This window comes from Falco rusticolus, chromosome 17 (genome assembly GCF_015220075.1).
Source record: "Falco rusticolus isolate bFalRus1 chromosome 17, bFalRus1.pri, whole genome shotgun sequence".
NCBI classification, from domain to species: Eukaryota; Metazoa; Chordata; class Aves; order Falconiformes; family Falconidae; genus Falco; species Falco rusticolus.
Window position 1 is genome coordinate 1,050,811 of NC_051203.1, and position 18,320 is coordinate 1,069,130.

Sequence of the window (18,320 nt, forward strand, 5' to 3'; positions counted from 1 at the left end):
CACTGTCTTTCAAAGAGATTACTTGAAAACTAACTTCAAAATTCACCACTGACACGTATGGCCTTTGCCTACGTTTTTATTGCACAGCCATGTGGCTAAGAGAAATCATGTACCCAAGAGAGCAGCATTTTGGTATCTTGGTTTGACTTTGACCTCCCTCAATACTTGGGCAGGGTCAAAAAGCAAGCAGTTATTAGCTCAAGTCCAGGCTGGGCTACCTTTCCCCACACCAGTAATGTCAGGGTTTGCCTGTATTCAACCATAAAAAGTCCTTAAAATGTGGTGTTAGCCTGCCAGACGTGGCTGCTAACATCCTGTGAGTCTCTGAAATCAGTGGTGCTATAGCAAGTTCAGCCTAGACTTGCTTCTGGCTACTTGTATGAACTACTTGTGCCACCGCCATGAAATGCCCAGATCCATTCTCGTCACGCATATATTCCCCTAAAGTTCCCATTGCCTCTCCATTCCTTCAGACTATTTTCTTTGCTGTGACCATGCTGGGCTGGATGCTAAATAACAAAGGACTTAGTGTGCTGGAGTCCCCTGTCTCTACAGTCACCGGTAAAGTTCACCTGTAAATAGTTGCAGCTCCTGGTCTCTTTTTCATCTGGATAAATTTGGATTTATTAGGAGGTGGAAACCAGAAAATACCCCCTCTGCACACTTCAGAAAACCCATTCTTAACAGACAACACTGTACCACAACTGGGAAGACCCATGCAGATTAGGGTGTTTCCCCATGACTCCCTACATGTCTTCTGTCTGGAATATCTTCCTTGTCTGCTAGCTTAGCACCACCTTGCACCCCAAACACACCAGGCTCAGCTACTCAAAGAGGCAAGGAAGGGAGAAGTGGATGGGGTTTACCTGTGAGCTCTCTCATTCACCTCTGCTTCCTAAAACCCCGAGTACACTGCAGCTGACCACAGAAACCTCTAACCGCTTTACCACTGCCTAGTACAAACCTTTTTTTTTTTTTTTCCCAAAAGGCTTCAAAGACATAGGAAACAATATGAAACAAAACACAGAAATGACTCGTGTAGGTAAGCGGGAGTGTCACAGGGCAATAGGAACGGAGATGAGTTGTGACTGGGGATGTAGCTCAGGGTGGAAACGATTACTATCTTTCTTATGCAATAGTTTTGGTCTTCAGGTGACCAACACTGTTAAAAATTCTCCCCAGAAAGTCTTGCAATATTTCCCACACCCTTCTGCAGTCAACACCAAAAAACTTAATTGATGCAGCAAGCTCCTGCCAACAGATTCTTATCAAAAGACATCTTCCAACTATTTCTGAGCTTGCGGTACTATCTAATATTAAGGTTGTTTCCAACTGATTATACCTTTGCCAAATTTTAGGCATTCTGGCTGCAAATTCCTATCCTTGCCATCTGTCACAGGACACAAGTCCACAGCTAGGAGTATCAGCTAATCCAGGCACTGAATGCAATGGGGCAACGGTGATACAGAGACACTCGTGCCTCTGCACAGCCACTGAATTCAGTTCACAGTGACCAGCCTGGAGGCCCTAACATCTTGTATGTGAACTACGAGGAACCTACTGCAAATGAAATAACTTGAGAAATTTAGGCAGGACGGCTGACCAAACCGCCCTGGTTCACGCCTGAAACGTGCAATGGGAGGAAGGTGGAGGAGGAGGAAGGTACCACTAGAGGCCACTGCGCTCCTTCATAAAATCTCAATGGCTCGTGAAAATCAACCGATGGGCGTAACGACACTGAAAGCCAGGGTGTTCGTTAGTTGCCTTCTCTGTACTCTAACGATCCATACTGCTTCTTGAAGTACAGCCTAAACAGCATCTGCAGTCAGTATATCTTACTTCAAAAAGCAGTTAATTTTGGTGCTGAACACTCTATAGTAGTTAGTTCAACAGGAAAAACCGACTTTTTCCATGCCCTTAATCTTTTGCTGTGAAATACTTGGAGAGCTTCCTGCAGAATTCACAGGAATTGTTGTACACATTAGGAGCCAGATTTTGATCTTGCATATGCTAGCGAAAACTCGGAATACCTCTATCAGTACTGATGGCATTTTCATCAGTACAACAAAGACTTTGGCCACACAACACTTTTTTCTGGTATAGTCAAATCTCCTTAGAGACTAGCTTCCTTTAATTATGATAATTGCTTAATGAAGGTGAGATGGTCTGTGGCTTTGACTGCTCTTCAAGAATCTCACCTTCCTGCAATGTCAGAGTGACGGGTTTCCGCTCAAAGTCAGGTGTGCTGCATCCTTTTGGAATATCATCCACAAACTGGGTTATAACAACTCCTGGGATGGAAGATTTCTTGAAGGATCTTACTAGGAAGGCAAGGAAAAATACATTCAGTTAAGATAATTTGTCCTTTAGAAACTCTCTCAATCTGCATTGCCTCTGTGGAACAGTAGCTGTTCCTGCTATAAAGGACACCTGCATTCTAGTACTACAGGCTGTAAGCGTGTCCAAAGGCTGGAGCGTTACAGTCTGTGATGTTGTGCTGATTCATTGCCAAGCTAGGGCCCAATGGGAAAATCTGAAAGAGAGATCACAATCCAGGGCCACATCGGCTTACAGGTCTAGTGGCGACCTGGATAGAGAATGCTTTATGTTCTGTTATTGTTCCAAATAAAACTTCCGAATCTGACATGACAAAGACACTATTGCAAAGGTCAGCAGAACCTGATGGGCCAGTTACTGGTATCTCTCCTTGTGGTGGTGAAAGACAGATACCTACCTACCAAACAAGAAAAGCAAGTTGGGCTTTTTCTCAGGGGTACCCCGGTTTTCATTGCTGTGTTTATTCTCTCACCTGCCTGATGGCTTGTCATGGTGCTTTACACAGCTGCCTATGGTCAGCACAAACAGACTACAGGTTCTCCTGTGAAAAAGACAAATCATTTCATTTATTCGCAGATCACAAGGAAAATGTCAGACATTAATACTGCTCACTTCTGTCAGACATTAATACTGCTCACTTCTATGATACAGTTTGCCCTTCCTCACTTGCCACATCCTAGCAGCCAAGTTGAAAAAGGCCTGCCAATCAACACACCGTGGTATGCCTTTCCAAAACACATCATGACACAGTTCTGAACCAATGCAAACCAGGTACGAAATGGCTAGCAGGGCTAAATGGAAAACGTATGCATCTAACAGCATCCCTCTGTCACCTCTTCCATTTCCATGTCATCTGGCTTGCCTCCAAAGACCTCCTCTCATATTTCAGGCAAATATTACACCACATGGCACTCACGTGGTGAGTTCTGATGGATGACAAGAGCAGTTGCTGAGAAGAAAGCCACAGAAATGGATGTCTAAACTGGGGCATGAAGCAGAAGCACATCCTGATCTAAATTAGCTTGTTTAAATTAGCAACAGACCTGAGAGCAGACTATAAGCTACTACCTACTTTAGAAGGAAATAGTGAAGTGTGAACTTGGCGTTAACTAGCTATTGTTATAGATCACTCATGTGACCTCCTGCTAAAGGTGTCTCTTTCCCTGTATTTAGAAATTGGACAACATGTAATGTAACACATCACTATCTTGCAAGTGAACTGTGAAGGCAGATTCCTTGTCATATGAGAGATGCTCGGGAACTATAGAGTTACTGAAGCTCTGAAAGAGCAATTAGATTAGATTCCCATGTGGGATTAATGCTGTCTCTCTGTTTACCCTCTGCACTCCTTCAGTCAACACAGTCACAGAAGAACATGCAACTTTCAACAGTTTTAAAAGGCAGATGGACTCTGTCAGCACACCCATGGTTTTAATTCTGTTCCCTATATCAGCCATTCATCCAATCTAATATTGCCACACTATACTGGATGAAAACTAGGACCCCAACATCCCCTTGTTATATGCTTAGCTTGGAGTTGCATTAGTTGTATGACACTTGGTTTCAGCTAAGGGTAAAAGACAACTAAGCTAACAAAAATAATTTGTGTCGCATGTCCCATAGATAGGCCAAAGAAAGTGTAACTCACAGCACTTCTGGGTCAAATTCTGAACCAAAAGGATAAACTTTGTTTTTCTGTTAATCGGCAGTGGCAAACAGGAACGTAGACATCTCTCCACAACAAATCACTGGCTCCACTGCTGCCCTTAACACAAACCTTATTTTAGGGCTCTGCAGACTATACAAATCTCATAAATAATTGATTACTTGGAAAATCATTCTGTTAGCCTCACTGGCTTCAGTGGAAATGCACATGAAACAACAGAAATGGGAAATGATAGATGGGACTGTGCAAATGACAGCCAAGTCCTCTATGTCACCTCCCCGTCTGGTGTGGGTGACTTTTGCTGCTATACACCAAAACAAGAGTTTTACATTTCAGTGCTCCAGCTTCCGTGTGCTGATATTTTGGCGTATCACATAGTCACTTCTGAAAACCATTGGCAGATGTTTTAAAAATTGCAAGTGAAGGGAACAAACAGCTTGTGGGAGGGAAAAGATGGAAAAGTGAAAGGAAAATACGATGATTCCAGGGCACCCTGCCCTGCACCGGGCAGGGCATTGCATAGCAAATGGCAGAGTTTTTCAGAGACTCTTGATCATCCTCTTCTGATGGATTTATTTTGTCCTCCAAAGTACTGAACTGTATTAACAGTGAGCATTATAATCCCCTATTGCCTTCTGTAGTCTTGTATCTTCCTAAACTCCTGAGCTGAAATGTCTAATGATTACAGTTTTCAGCAGACATGATGACTTGACATCAGCTTGCAACAGTATTCTACTAAGCTCTTTTTAGGTTACGCTCACATTTCTTCTTTGCTACTCCTCATGACTTCTCTCTACACTAGGCAATATTGACGAGTATCTACAATGAAACAGGAACATGGTCCAAATTCTCAGGTCCAAAGCTATCAAGAAACTTACTCTTTTCTTGTTACCAAATGTATCATGTCATACGGTTGTTCCCAGTCCAGTGTGACATAACATAATTATAACCTATTGAGAGATGAGAGATGACCATATTCAAATGTAGTTTAAAAAAAGAAATAATGATGATATATGCATCGGTGGTAACAGACACCACATATGCATCTTCTCAATGTACAATATGCCATACAGGCACTATGCATAACCTCCTGAGTTTACAGGGCCTTAACTATTTCAGAAATTCACCTGGATTAAAGATAAGCTGCTGTGACTCCTTATACTCCTGTGAATTCTTGCCTTCTGGAGAGTGAGACAGAAGCATGTTAATGCCACACATTGATTGCACAGTTAAAATAACAGTGCCAGGATACGCAAGAGAACATTCCTTCAGCGTAATTAATCCAACCACATCGCCTTTTCTAGTGTCTTCTATGTTAAATGAGGACCAGAAAATAACGTATCAGCTGGCAGAGACTCATTCAGACCCTTTCCTGCTTACTTTTAAAATTTCTGCTCCCTTCTTACATGAATAACCATGGTTTTTCTTTGACTTCAGTTCAATCCTAGACGAGAAATCACAGAATTTTTACAAGAAATGAAAGACAGCAAAAGCCTTCCAAAAATTACCACAGTGTAATTCACATCTTCACTCACAGATGCTTGAAACATAGGTGTCCACACTAAGATGATCACTGAGGTTGCTATCTATTCAACAGAGACAGACAAATACTTCCAAAAGGCTATCTGCTTCTCCCTAGGTGAAATGCTGCTGAGCAATATCCCCAGCACAACAGGGCTAATGCTGGAAGTAGCTCAACACTCTCACTCCTCTGAAAAATACATCACCCTTGCCCACCTAGCCTTTCACCCTTGCGTCACCCTTGCCCAGCTAACCAAGACTGGGCTATTTCCCAGCCCAGGCAGAAGTCTGCCTGCTTTTCAGCTGTGGAGACATTCTCTTTGGAGATGTGGCAAAGCTTCCACAGCTTTGAATGCAGAGCAGGAGCAAGACCTTGACTTGTAGATATTTCTAATCTACAAAAATAAACCAGATAGCCTGATGGCGTGGGAGATCTGCCCTTCATTTTGTCTATCCATCAATCTGTCCAAATGAGATAGAGCAAGAGCCCATTCCCTTTTGCAGTCTGACTGGACACTAGTGATAGAGCCATTAATCAGTTAAGTGAATAAGGAAAACATTTGGGACTCACAGGATTTGGAGGTACTAGTGGTGTCACACAGTTATTTATGAGGTTCAGACAGTGGAACAGACAGACAAGATGTGACATAATTGCTGGCAGAGACTGGTGGGCAAAATTAGCCAAACTTGTAAAGAAGTGACAGGCAGTGACTGGTTCGGACAGAGGTGATGGGTCCAGAGGCACGGGATGTACCACAGACATTGGCACAAGCACAGTAAATGTGGAGTACAAAGCCATTAGCATAGACCACAGCAGAAGACTTGAATCATCTTTATTTTTTGATTATATTAATGGCAACAGATGTACCATTCTATTTCTCTTTGTAATTCATAAAAATCAGGACAGTTCTAACACAACAAATATTTTGTGTTGGACACAAATACCAAATTGTGCTCAGTCTTAAATTCTAGCTGTGCTTTACACCAGAAACCCAGGTACTCACTAAGAAGGATTTCTCACTGAAAATTTCTCTTTTAGCTTTGGGTGGGCTTGCTTTGTTTATTTGTTAACTTTAAGTAATATTTTGAGCTTGAGTCTTCCCATTTCAGAAGATTTTTAAAGAAAAATCTCAAAGACTTTGGTTAGAACCACAGAACTGAAGGCCAGCAACTGCAGAAGTGCAACTTCATGACAACTTCTGAGCAGGTCACAGAGGGGGAACGTCACAAGCACTCCAGTGATGAATGGTCTTATGTAGAGTGGGGAGGAATGCCCAAGGATCAGATTTTGTGTGACTTATCCCTTCGGTAAATCTATACTTGACTTGATCTTCTCTTCTGCCTCAGGGATTATGAATATAACATAAGCGATTGCTCATGCTGTCCACAATTTACGTACGCATACACCAGATACTCCACAGCTATTTATTTATGAAAGTGGCACTGATAGAAAATGCCAGAAGGAGAGACACATTATCTATATTTTCTAAGTGAATGAAAGCAATTAAGGCCCAACAGTGGTGAAGAGGACAGTGAATTCACGTCAGTTTGGTGAAGCAGGTATGGGATGACCACACGACAACAGGTCAGTCTGTTCCTTTTGATGTCCACAACATACCTATGAATTCTTTCATAATTTACATGTGCATTTTCATACAGTCAATAAATTTAAAGCCAGCATAACAGAGCAAATACAACAGAGTTCTACTAAACATCCAGAAGAAAAAATAACATATCCCTACTTACTGTCCCAAGAAACAATGTGTCCAAGATAAAAAAAAAAAACCAAACAACAGCTTTAGAAACCATAGTGTACCTGGGCCACAAGCCCTATGTTAGCTCCATGGGACAGTTACAGGAGATCTCCAACAGCCTGCCATCTTACTGGGGCAATCAACGTATGCTGTAGGAGACCACTCCTCCCAGAGCATTTTCAACAATTTTCAGACCTACTGCAACCCAGAGCAATGCCTACTGTGACAGTGAAGGTGTCACTTCATCCTCCCAACTCTGTATCAGCCCTACACAAATCTCAGCGGTGACATAACCAAACTCACTACCTTGTAAGTTGAACTTCGGAGATGATCCTGCTTGAAGTCAGCACTGTGTCTCCTGGCACCACGGTGGCTCTGTCTGTTGGCTCAGACCACAGAGCTCTTCATAGGTGTTCAACAGGTCTCTTGGTCACAGATATTAGCGATCTGTATGAAAGAAGCCACGCCCCTTATTAATCTGTTGTAAATGTCACTAAGTGGCAAAAGAAATGACAAGTTCTTGTCCCCCACACACCTCTCCACTCTCCTAGAAGCTAAGTCTGTGCTCAGTAGCTGCCAAGTCAGGGCGTCTCTATACTGTGCTGTGCGCAGTTGTAGGGGGCTTGTTACCCGCCCATGCCTCCCACAGCACCAGGGGAGGTGCAACTGAACCCCACTGCCTTTGGCAAGCCTCAACCAAGGCAGTGGGCCAACTTGGTCAGATGCGACCATCAGTCAAGGCAATGCTGGATTTCCAAGTGTAAGCTGGGTCAAGACTTTGTACCTCAAGGAAGGACAAACATTTGTGCAGATCAACGGCTTGTCCAAGGAAGGGACAACCTGTACATCCAAGTTTTGTACGACACACCAGTAAACTGTTTCTCAGAGGTCGTTGAGTCCTCAGGAGATCTCATAATTGCTTAGCAGAGAAGTAAAACCGGTGAACTATTGCATTTGTGTATGGGGCAACCATGCCTGGGCTTGGCCTTCATAAGTAAAGTCTTTCAGTCTGTGCTGTTCTGAGAGGTCTGAAAGAAATCCAGTTCCTCCTAGAACAGCTTCACCACTACAGCCAAAACAGACACCTCAATTCACAGTCTTTCCTTCCAACACAGCCACAGGCTGATCCCTGCTCCCATGAGCAGCAAGAAGGCCCCTTACTTCCATGGACAGGTTTACCCTAGAAGTGCAAGTGCCCCAAAATCTTTTGCTTCCAGTCTGCCCTTGCAACCTGTAAGCCTTTCTTCCTCTACTCAGAAAACTGACTTAGAAGCAAAGGTGCCTCTATTTAGTTCCTGATGTTCACAGAGATGGCCAGTCTGGGATCAAATGCTATCTTCTCCCAGCACCACTACATGCAGGCAACAAAGCCTACTCAGTCTGGGAGTCTACTTTCCTTCGTGTCTGGCTGAGAACTTACAATCTTTTTTTCCTTTGCATTGTGTGCCATACTAAATCCTCACATTCAGCTCTGAGATTCTGGCTCCAGAAGTTGGCAATGGAATTACTTTTGTCATGCTGACCTCCAGAACAAGGTTTTCCTCTGCTTTCCTATCAGGAGATTAGAGTTCTAAAAGCTGTCTTTAATGGGAAAGGGAACATAAAGTAAAAACTTGGTCCTATAGCTAGGACTCGTGTTACACAGGACAAAGAAGAACCACGAAAAGCACCGTTTCTGCTAATCTTAGAAAGATGATCTTTCCGTTTTGGTAGCAGTATGATTCGTCAGCTGTTCTGAAACAGCTATCAAAAACTTGTCCTTTGCAGGGCTGGGGATCACCATTTTAATCAACAATTTGAAATGTGAAAATGAAATTCTGGAGTAATTTTCTTCATTCCTTCTTTCTTTTTGACAGTTATTGCTGGTGACCGTATTTATACCTTCCCAGTGCAAAAGAAAACATGTTGATAGAGGAAAATGTGATTGTTCAAACTGATGCTTGGGCTAAAATCATTCCGTTCTACATCTCTTGTTACATTCACAGTGATATAAAAGTAGAAGCAATTCCAAAGTCAAATATAAACAATTTGAAAGTTAACAAACTAAGAAAATAAGACAACAAGGACTTTCCGTCTGCTGCTGGAAAATCCTCGCACTCAGGAGCAGACACTGTTTTCTAGTGGTGTCCCAGTGGTTTCCCACAACATCTTTCTCTGCCTGTTTTGGCCAATGATCACCCCAAGGACACTTCCTCAGACATTAGTCTTACTGGTCCGGGGCAGCAGTTATGTTACTTTGTTGACCAAATGCTTAGCCTTAACATTAAGTACCTTTAATAAAACCAGTTGCTACGCAAGACTCAAAAGACAGCGACACTTCAGGTAAGCCATAGGAACGCTCCCAGAGGAAGCATTTATTAGCTTCTACTAAAGGCTGATTTCAGCTCTCATCAACTGCAGCAAGAGCCGTCCGCGTAGCAGAGTTAGCTCAAGCAAAGGACCTGAGCCATCCCAGAGGCACAAGGCTTACTGCTGTTCCCCTTCCCAATGATTTTCTCCCCACTGAAAGCCCACAGCCGATGATATTTAGTCTCAAATCAAAGACATTTCTATCAATGTGTCATTTCCATCAATGCCACTTTCATAAATAAATAGCTGTAGAGTATCTGGTGTATGCGTACATAATGACAATTTAGCTGTTGGTCTCTGCCTGAACAACTGAGGAATTCCTAATTAGATAGGCAGTTGGGTCTAGCAAGTACCAGGAGAGCCACAACTCTGCCTGGTCCATTGAACCTGGACCTGATAGGGCTTTGACCTATTTCCAGCCCTGGTTTTACAGTTTTCTTGGCGGGGAAGGCAGGGAGACCTCTCTTACAGATGGACTGACAACTTAAAACCATCTGTGACAGAGCAGAGTCCTCCAAGAGACTGACCTTCTTCCATTTCACAGTTTGCTTTCCACCCGCCCACCCAAAAGTCCTGTTAACCCCTGCATGCCAGTGGATAAGCTACCACATACCACTGAAAACCTGCAAAATGTCATAATGAATCCTGGCACATTCAGCAGCGGTCACTGCTTTCACTGCAAAGGGGACACGTTTTTCCCTGGAAGCAAGTTCATTCCCCTAATGAAGGGCAGTGAAGAAGTGTCAAGAAGCAACAGCTGCAGGACAGTTATTTCAGGACTGAATCGAAAAGTATATTTTATCTGGAAACAAGACTATTCCCACTATTCCTGTCTTCTGTTTTCCCTGCAATTCCCTTCTTCAGCATATCAATATGAAGTCTACCCATTCTGACCAGTGACACTGGCACAACTCTTCTTATAGACAATTGGTGCCCACCACATGGCTCAGACAGAGCAAGAAGTGAAGAAACCAAGACCTGGTAGGTCCAAAAAGCTGACTGGACTTTCCAGTTCACTAACAGATGACCAAGGTCAAAAGTTAGTCTTTTACTTGAGTCTATTGGCCAAGCCACACCATTGCCCTGCAGCGTGGGGGTCTGGTCAGTCGCTGCGCTGAAGGTCAAGGCGATGTCAGGGAGGCTTTGGGGCAGAAATATTCAGAGATATGTAACAGGTCAAGGTATGCAAAGCTCAGAACTTGGGTTCAAAGGCTACTTCGAAATAATTGCAATGAGAACCCCATAAACACTGCACACACACAAAAAAAAAGTTGCATTCATTCAAGGATGGGAAAGGGCATAAAAAATGGAATAAAGGTCCAAATTCACTGAAGACTACCAGTTACCTGCATTCCTACCGCCACCCAGCATACTGCATTGAGTCAGGTGAGTCTGACAGTACCAATCTTGCTAGTCATGTATAAGTAAAAGGACATTTTATCATTCAGATCAGGCCATGGACCCGGTGGGTCACAGGAAGACATTTTATTTTTACCAGGAGAATGCCCTGCACCAGGATAAGGAATACTCACACCACACAAGTGGGTGCCGCAAATGAGTCTTCTGGACTCATAGTATTTTATTTGAAATATATGTGATGTACCAAGTATTGAGTACTCACAGCTCACTTTGATTTCAGTGGAAGAAGCTCATGCTCAGCCCAGTTCCTCAACATCAGCTCATCCATGTTGTACACTCCAGAAGAAATTTAAAGGACTATTTTAAGGCTTGAAGCCTTGGTTATTTTACCTCCCACACCCAAGATGCCACTCTGCCCCTTTGCTACCAGCAAGCTGAGGTCTGTCATCACTGTTCACGCAGAGCCATGATTAGACCCACTGCTGTTAGCTGGACTTTCAGACGCTGAGATGCAACTCAGCATAAGGAAAAGATTAGAATCAGGGTAACAAATTCAAGAAGCAGCAGCGCTCTGCTTTCACACTGTAGATTAGCTCCCTGCTTCCCACGGTGCATGGAATTCCTTCTATTCCCTTGGTCAGGACCGATTTAATCTGTTTGCAGCCATGACTGACTGGAGGGGCTTGCTAGCATGATCTATGATTTCTTTCTATCCAATCTATGATATCTTTCCCCTTACGATAGCTGCTCTAATGACTTTCTTACATGCTCCAATGCCTAGGCTGGCCAGTGTTGGGTTTCACTTACCAGACTCACCAAAGATGCGATTAAACATCAACATGTTACCAGACATACCACCCCACCAGTACTTTTCACCCCTCCTTGAGATACTGAAAAAAACAACATTTTAACCTGCTGTGTGCTTTAATGAATATAGAAAGTCAGGCATGCCTGCATCGCTTTCATTTGACCCTATATGGCCACTGGACTTTGCCAAATGTCTTCTTCTCTATTCACATTTAAATATACATTCACTATGTATATTTGAACCACTTTGCATACGCCACCCCTTGGCCATGCAGAGGGTTAATAAAGCTCACTACAAACAGCGAAAAAAAAAAAAATAAAATTGTGCTATTCAGATGCCACAAAAGACTCAAGTTTTAAGGCTTTTTCTCATTCCCGACCCCCCCTCCCCTGGCCCTGCTTCAAACTAGAGCACACAACAAATACCCCGCTTCTGGTTTATTTATTTGTTTCCCCAACCTCTCAGTGGCAACAGATGAAAAAAGCCCAGTCCTCGCATGACAAGCTATTTTAATATTTCATGCTCTAATGTCCCAGGAAGTTTGACACTGAAACAAACAGTAAGAAAATCTCTCTGAAACACCAAGAGTCCGCAGCATGTACCACCTTCCCGCTCTCTCTGCAGGACACCTGAATATTATTGTCGGCATTGTTCTAGTGCTGCCCTGCCTGACCTTTGCCTGCCCAAGTTAACATGGTGCCAGAGGACTCCCATCGCTGGGAATGCCATCCGATTACTTCTGAAGGTTGTTCTCTGTCAAACTCTCTCCTTATCCAGCACTAAATAATGGAATAAATAAGTGTCATCCTGAGACAGAAAACTATGCCAGCATCCAATGGAGAAATAACTAAAACAGAAATAATCACAGTGGAAAGGACAGCATCTCCCCCCTTTTACCCCTCCTTGCTCCAGGAATCCTGCATTTTCACAAAAGTGTTGCAGTGTCCCCCCTTCTGCAGTCATGAAACTAGCAGGGTCTGTCACTCCCCATCAGTCACCCTTCCCGCCTTGTGAAGGGGATCGCAAGGAGCTCGAACACACCTTGGCTCACAGCAAACACGGCTACCGAAACAGGTACACAGCACCCACCTGCCTGTGCCACCGCAGAGGTCCTCTTCTGCCCTGACAGCTGTCCAAGCTGCAGCTCCCCCCAGTCCTTTCTGCTGTCAGTGCTCAGTTGTAAGATCAGTACTGGGTCCTTGGGATCCTCAGCTGCTCCCTCCGTCTCGCCTTCTGCCTCCCCTTCTCTCACACTTAAATCTCTCTCTCGCCCTCTCCCTCTGGTAGGTGAAGCCTGTCACAGGGCTGTTAGCCTGTGAGACATCCAGATGATATTTTTTTATGGGAACCTGATGCACCTGCCTCCTATTCATTATTATTTCAGTCCATACCAGTAATGGTGCTGGACAAATTTGAGATTAACATAATTCTTCACCATTTCACAAGTCATTGGAGTGGTGCTTTTTCTGCAGATTGTGTTTCCTCTTCACAGCAACTCATTAAAAACTTTGACACAGCTGAATGGCTCTGGATGTTTTAAAGGAAACTGCAGCTTTATTGGTTTGAAACCAATCTCAAGAACAGCTAGGGTTACTAACTTCGGTCGAGTGGCCAAGACATTTAAAGATGAGGCGTCTCCAAATATGCTCCTTTTAAAAATAACTCTTTGAAGAGTTAGTATTACAAATATAAAGGATGAACAGAACATTTCACAGCACCAGTTCACAGAATTTATTAGCTTGCAGTTGAAAAGCATGAGCCTGCACTCCAGTGACATGGCTGAGAGCAGCCTCCGTTACCTGCATAGCTGTGCATACCCCTTGGAACTAAAGGTACCTCAGAAGCATTAGCAGGCAATTAGGAACCGTTAGGTCAGGCTGGAAATGGAGATCAGATGTACGGACTAGGTTCTGCTTATCAGGAAAGGCTTCTTCTGCTAGGAGACATTTATCCAGAGTCACCTGGAGCTAATCTAGATAAAACTTAATGAAAACAAAAGAGAGTCCCAAAATAAAAGAGCCTAAGGCAGGGGATGAAGAGGTTTACACACACAGTTTCCTCAGCTTGCAGAGGGTAGTGGGCACCCATGGACTACCCAAAGCTCTCCTTGCTCCCACCCCTCGTAGGTTTGCAAGCTACAGACATTTCTGGTGTTTCATTGCCCACATTGTTCACCTCAGGGACAGTCACACCTTGGGTGATAATGTCAGCCATACTCACTAATCTCAAAGGCAATCCTGCACAAACTGTGAGGGAAGGCGCACACAAGCACATCAGAGCTTTTAAAAAGCAGATGGATAAAGTTCAGCAGCTTGTCCTCTTCAAGAAATAAAATGTGCTTGTGGCATAGGCTGTACATGAAGCACTTCAAGCACTGAAACGTGGGCAAAGTCCACAGCCCCAACGATGTAACCTAGCCTGGAATCACACCAGCTAGTCCAGCGCCATCCAACAGGAGATGCAAGAATCTAAGGAAAACATAATTTTCAAAGGTTTTGCTTCCAACCACTTGAAAGCAAACCCACACACACCAGGCAACGGGCCTATTGCACCCCGCATAAAACTATACCTCCAGTGCACCAAGCCTCGGTAAGCCCTTAATTGTTAAGAAGGCACAGCAAGAAGTATGAAGATGAAGTAGCAGGAGGACAGCAGTTTTGCTTGTACTTTTATGTACTTTCCAGGAAATCAGATAACTCAAATGGGGTTATCATTCCCTAACCCTTTTACTTCAGATTAATCAGCTTTTTGAGTTTGGATTCTCAGTCCCTTGACATCACAGTGGCCAACTGAAATCTGCTGAGGATTTCCTACCTTGCCCATCAATAGCTAAGCATCCTTCTTGTAAGTGAGAGCGCTTGAGCTGTCGCACAATCTGCTGAAGTTATACTGGAACAGATTTAAGCCATAAAGTGCAGGTGACATCCCAAAGAATCACATTTACACACACTTGCAGTCAGCAAAACATAGAAGGTCCCATTTCATGTGGTAGAAGAGAAAAAAGGTCTTCTGCTGCAAAAAGCAGAGTACCAACAACCCAGGAGATGCTAAAATCAGTCTGATGATAGACTTGAAAATATGTCCCAGTTACCAGACCTCAGAAACCCAAAGGGCAGCCTTATGTAATGTGCTTTACTTAGCAATCCTGACACATCCCTTTCCAATAACCCACTTCAACAATTTGTACGCCTGGGTATTCCCTTCCCTTTGACAACCCTCATAAATATTATTTCCTATCAGACATGTGAGAGAACTCTACTGGAAACCCACCAAATACTATGACCGCGCTGACCTGAGGATGTGAGATTCCAATTGTAATTTCATCCCAAATTAGCAAGTGGTTATTGGTTGTCTCAAAATTGCATTTGTCGGGAATGAAAATTCTTTGCCAAAATAAGCCATTCAGATTTATTTACGACACAGACAGATTTTGTTACTCTCCCGCAGAGTATTATCCTAAAACACTGTCAGCTTGACCAGCTCTGGCCCTCTCCCCTTCCACGTTGCAACCCAGTCATTAAATTGTCCGTTAGAAGTTGTACTGAGGGCACAAAAACCTTCACACCTCTACATCAAATGAGGATAAAACACGGAAACAACCTACTAGTGCATTAAGCCTGAGAACCCTGAACCTCTGCTGTGACAGACTAAGAATACAATCCACTTTGTGCTCTTCTCAAGCTTTATGCTCAAAAAGTATGGAGTCTCAAGGAACTGGACATGGACACTAGAGACAGTTGTACAAATTGTCACATCTCAGCCATTTTCATACTCCCAGCATGTAGTCTTGACAAAAGTGTCCCACAGCAAGGCACAACAACACTGCTTCAGACCCAAAGCACAGGCTCCACACCAAACCAGGATGCAGCCTGGCAGCAAAGCATCCCTCTGAGGGACCAAAGATCCATTTTGATTATGTTTGTCATCTCTCAAGCATCCAGCCAGAACAATACATCACAGTCCCTTCAGGCACCTGAGCATGTACAATTCACTATTGCCTTCAAAGGCCACACTGTGTCAGTAATCACTGGAAGTCTCGCCTCTAGGGAGGCTGATCTCAGGTACCCAGCTTCTGTGGAGAACAAGCCCATGAGCTGAATGACCTACCCAACAGCCAGGAGCTCGGCATAAGCATCCGGACATCAAGTGGAGGGTATGGTTCAAAACCAGAAACTCTACCAAGTAAAGTGCTGGGATCCCCTCAATTACCCAGGCCCAGGGTATAAAGGCAGACTCCCCTCTTAGTTGTCCTACAGCCTCCTGCCAAAGGGGCAGTGAGCACCTGTTAGGCAGAGAAGACAAGTTACTGAAGCATCCAAAAGCACTCAGAGCCTTCCCGGGGGTTCAGCTACAAGACAAACTAAGGGCCATCACCACCAGAGCTTCTTTTTCAACTATTGCACGTCCCTTTTCCCCACCCCTCAGCCACCCACATCCGCCAGATCAGTAACTGCATCTTCAGAATAGCAGCAGGAGGACATGAGAATGCCCCAGGTAATGTCACATAAAAAAAGATGGGCCAAAACCTAAGCAGCAGGGATAACCAAACTGGGTCAGAAACCATTCACCTCTTCCAGCCTTCTTCAAATGGAATTAGTATGTGCCAAAGGGGATTCACTGGAGCTCACCTGACCCAGAACCACTGACAGACAGCAGCCTGCCCTTGTAAGCTCTGATTGCTATCTGGGTAACCTGACCTCTGCCTGTGGGCACAAACCAGGCCAGCTGACACTAAGCAAGACGGTAAGTGTCCAGCCTACAAACGCCTCCTTGGTCCTGGCCCAAGGCAGGTCCGATATCACCCTCTCACTCTGGCTTGGCTGACAGTTGCAGGGATCCTGATGGCCTTGTGAGGGCTTTTACCACACCATGAAGGCAGCTGAGCTTTTTGCCCCCAAACACCCCGTGGCAGCCAGTTCTCTCGCTTGTTCTCCCACGTGATAGTGACCCAGTGTGTGACAGTCACAGGCCTTTACTGCTCGCTACCAGTCACAAGGCCAGCCCAGGGTCCTTAGCAGGGAAATACCTGTAAGAGCTGGATGCTGGGGAGCAGGCGGGGCTGGGCTGGTCCCCAATGGAAGGGGCAGCCCCAGCAGCAGCACGTACCTTACTAACCAGGTGCTCTCACCCAGCACCTGGTGCGGGCTAGCGGAGAGGTGATGGTAAAAAGTCAAGGCCAAGGTCAACCTGGGAAATCCACACAAGAGTTCAGGCACCAGCCTGAATACAGGTGCAACTACAGCAAAGGGCAGGAGGGGGACAAAGGCCCAGGCCTGAGTTTAAGTAGAGCTCCTGGGCCATAAGTGGAGGGTGTGGGAAGGGGTCCCATGTGAGGATGCTCAGGGCAATTAAGGCCTATTAGTGCCCTCAGAGCCCCATCCCTGGATTTCAGAACTTTATTCCTGTGACACAGCAGCTCGCCTAGGCCTTGCAACCAAAAGGGGCTCAGCACCATGCTTCAAATTCAGCTCCCCCTTCCCTCCCACCCTGCCTTCCCTAAATTGTCCTGCTTCTATGGGTGGTTCTGCTCTTCTGCTGACTTCTAGGCCCAAACAACCTCTCTATTCCCTCGGCAGCACTCATCTGCCCCAGGCGCCTTCCCTGTTCATGACTGAAGGGGATGGTGGGAGCAGAGCCAGGGGGAGGGGCAGGTAGCAAGCAGAAAATGCACCGGGCAATGGACAGGCAGTCAAGTACAGAGGTTTACCTCCCTCTCCTCTCACTCCCCAGCATATGACAGGAAAAACTGTACCATTTCATTGAACGTACTCTTCACTACTTTGGAACTAAAGAGGAAAGTCCATTTTTGTTAGGATATTCTGTTTTTCTGAAATTTTCAGACTGAGATGCTGCTCCCTTCCATGCTCTCTCAGCCTCTAGAATGAATCTATGCGATCCCACTTTAAACAACATGGCAAGACTTTCCACAAGGAATTTAATTTGGTTCTTGTGCCATTTCCTCACTCGAGTATATGCAGTGGATTGATCAGTGCTGTCTACACAACGGTCTTCATCCAAGTTCATCCCTGGAGGTACCTGCTCTTCACACTAATGTTGACTTTCTAAAAATTACTTTGCCTTTCAAACTAAAGCTGACTTTCTAAAAAGCATCACAGACAGTAATCTTTCTGTTTAGGATCAAAACTGCAACTAGCTCTTGTGGGAAGGTCTCCGTAGTCTTCAGCAAAATAGTTCCTTGCTAGGGATGTTCAATTCATTGTGCTGTGAAGCTGTACCAGCTGTGTCCCCAACCACAGGGCTCTCCTTTAGCCAGTTATTCCATTGACCCAGGGATGAGACAAGCACAGAACTGGAGGTGCCCAGTAAAGAGCATCAAAGAATGATGGTCAGACTGCCATGTGGCCTAGTGCTTGGCTGTGTTAGATGATGAAGTCACTGCCAGTACTTCAATGCTTCTGAAGATACAAGATTTCATTTTTCAATGAACATCTCAGTTTGAAGTGTCCAGACCTGACTAATAGGTCAGTACCTCAAGCCTTCCCTGACATCACTGGGATCACCTGGA

The 18,320-nt window shown here is 44.6% G+C and overlaps 1 protein-coding gene across 15 annotated transcripts in view; it reads right to left on the minus strand.

Annotated features, from left to right (window-relative positions):
- IGFN1 (immunoglobulin like and fibronectin type III domain containing 1) overlaps positions 1 to 18,320 on the minus strand; it is a 63,204-nt gene that overhangs the window by 25,970 nt on the left and 18,914 nt on the right. For all 15 annotated transcript variants that reach the window (XM_037410237.1, XM_037410239.1, XM_037410233.1 and 12 more), the window contains exons 4-6: positions 7,585 to 7,725; positions 2,810 to 2,878; positions 2,199 to 2,321 (exon numbers count right to left, since the gene is read on the minus strand). In XM_037410237.1, the coding sequence (XP_037266134.1) occupies positions 2,199 to 2,321; positions 2,810 to 2,828 (142 nt within the window). In that variant the 5' untranslated portion in view covers positions 2,829 to 2,878; positions 7,585 to 7,725. The remainder of the gene's footprint in view (positions 1 to 2,198; positions 2,322 to 2,809; positions 2,879 to 7,584; positions 7,726 to 18,320) is intronic.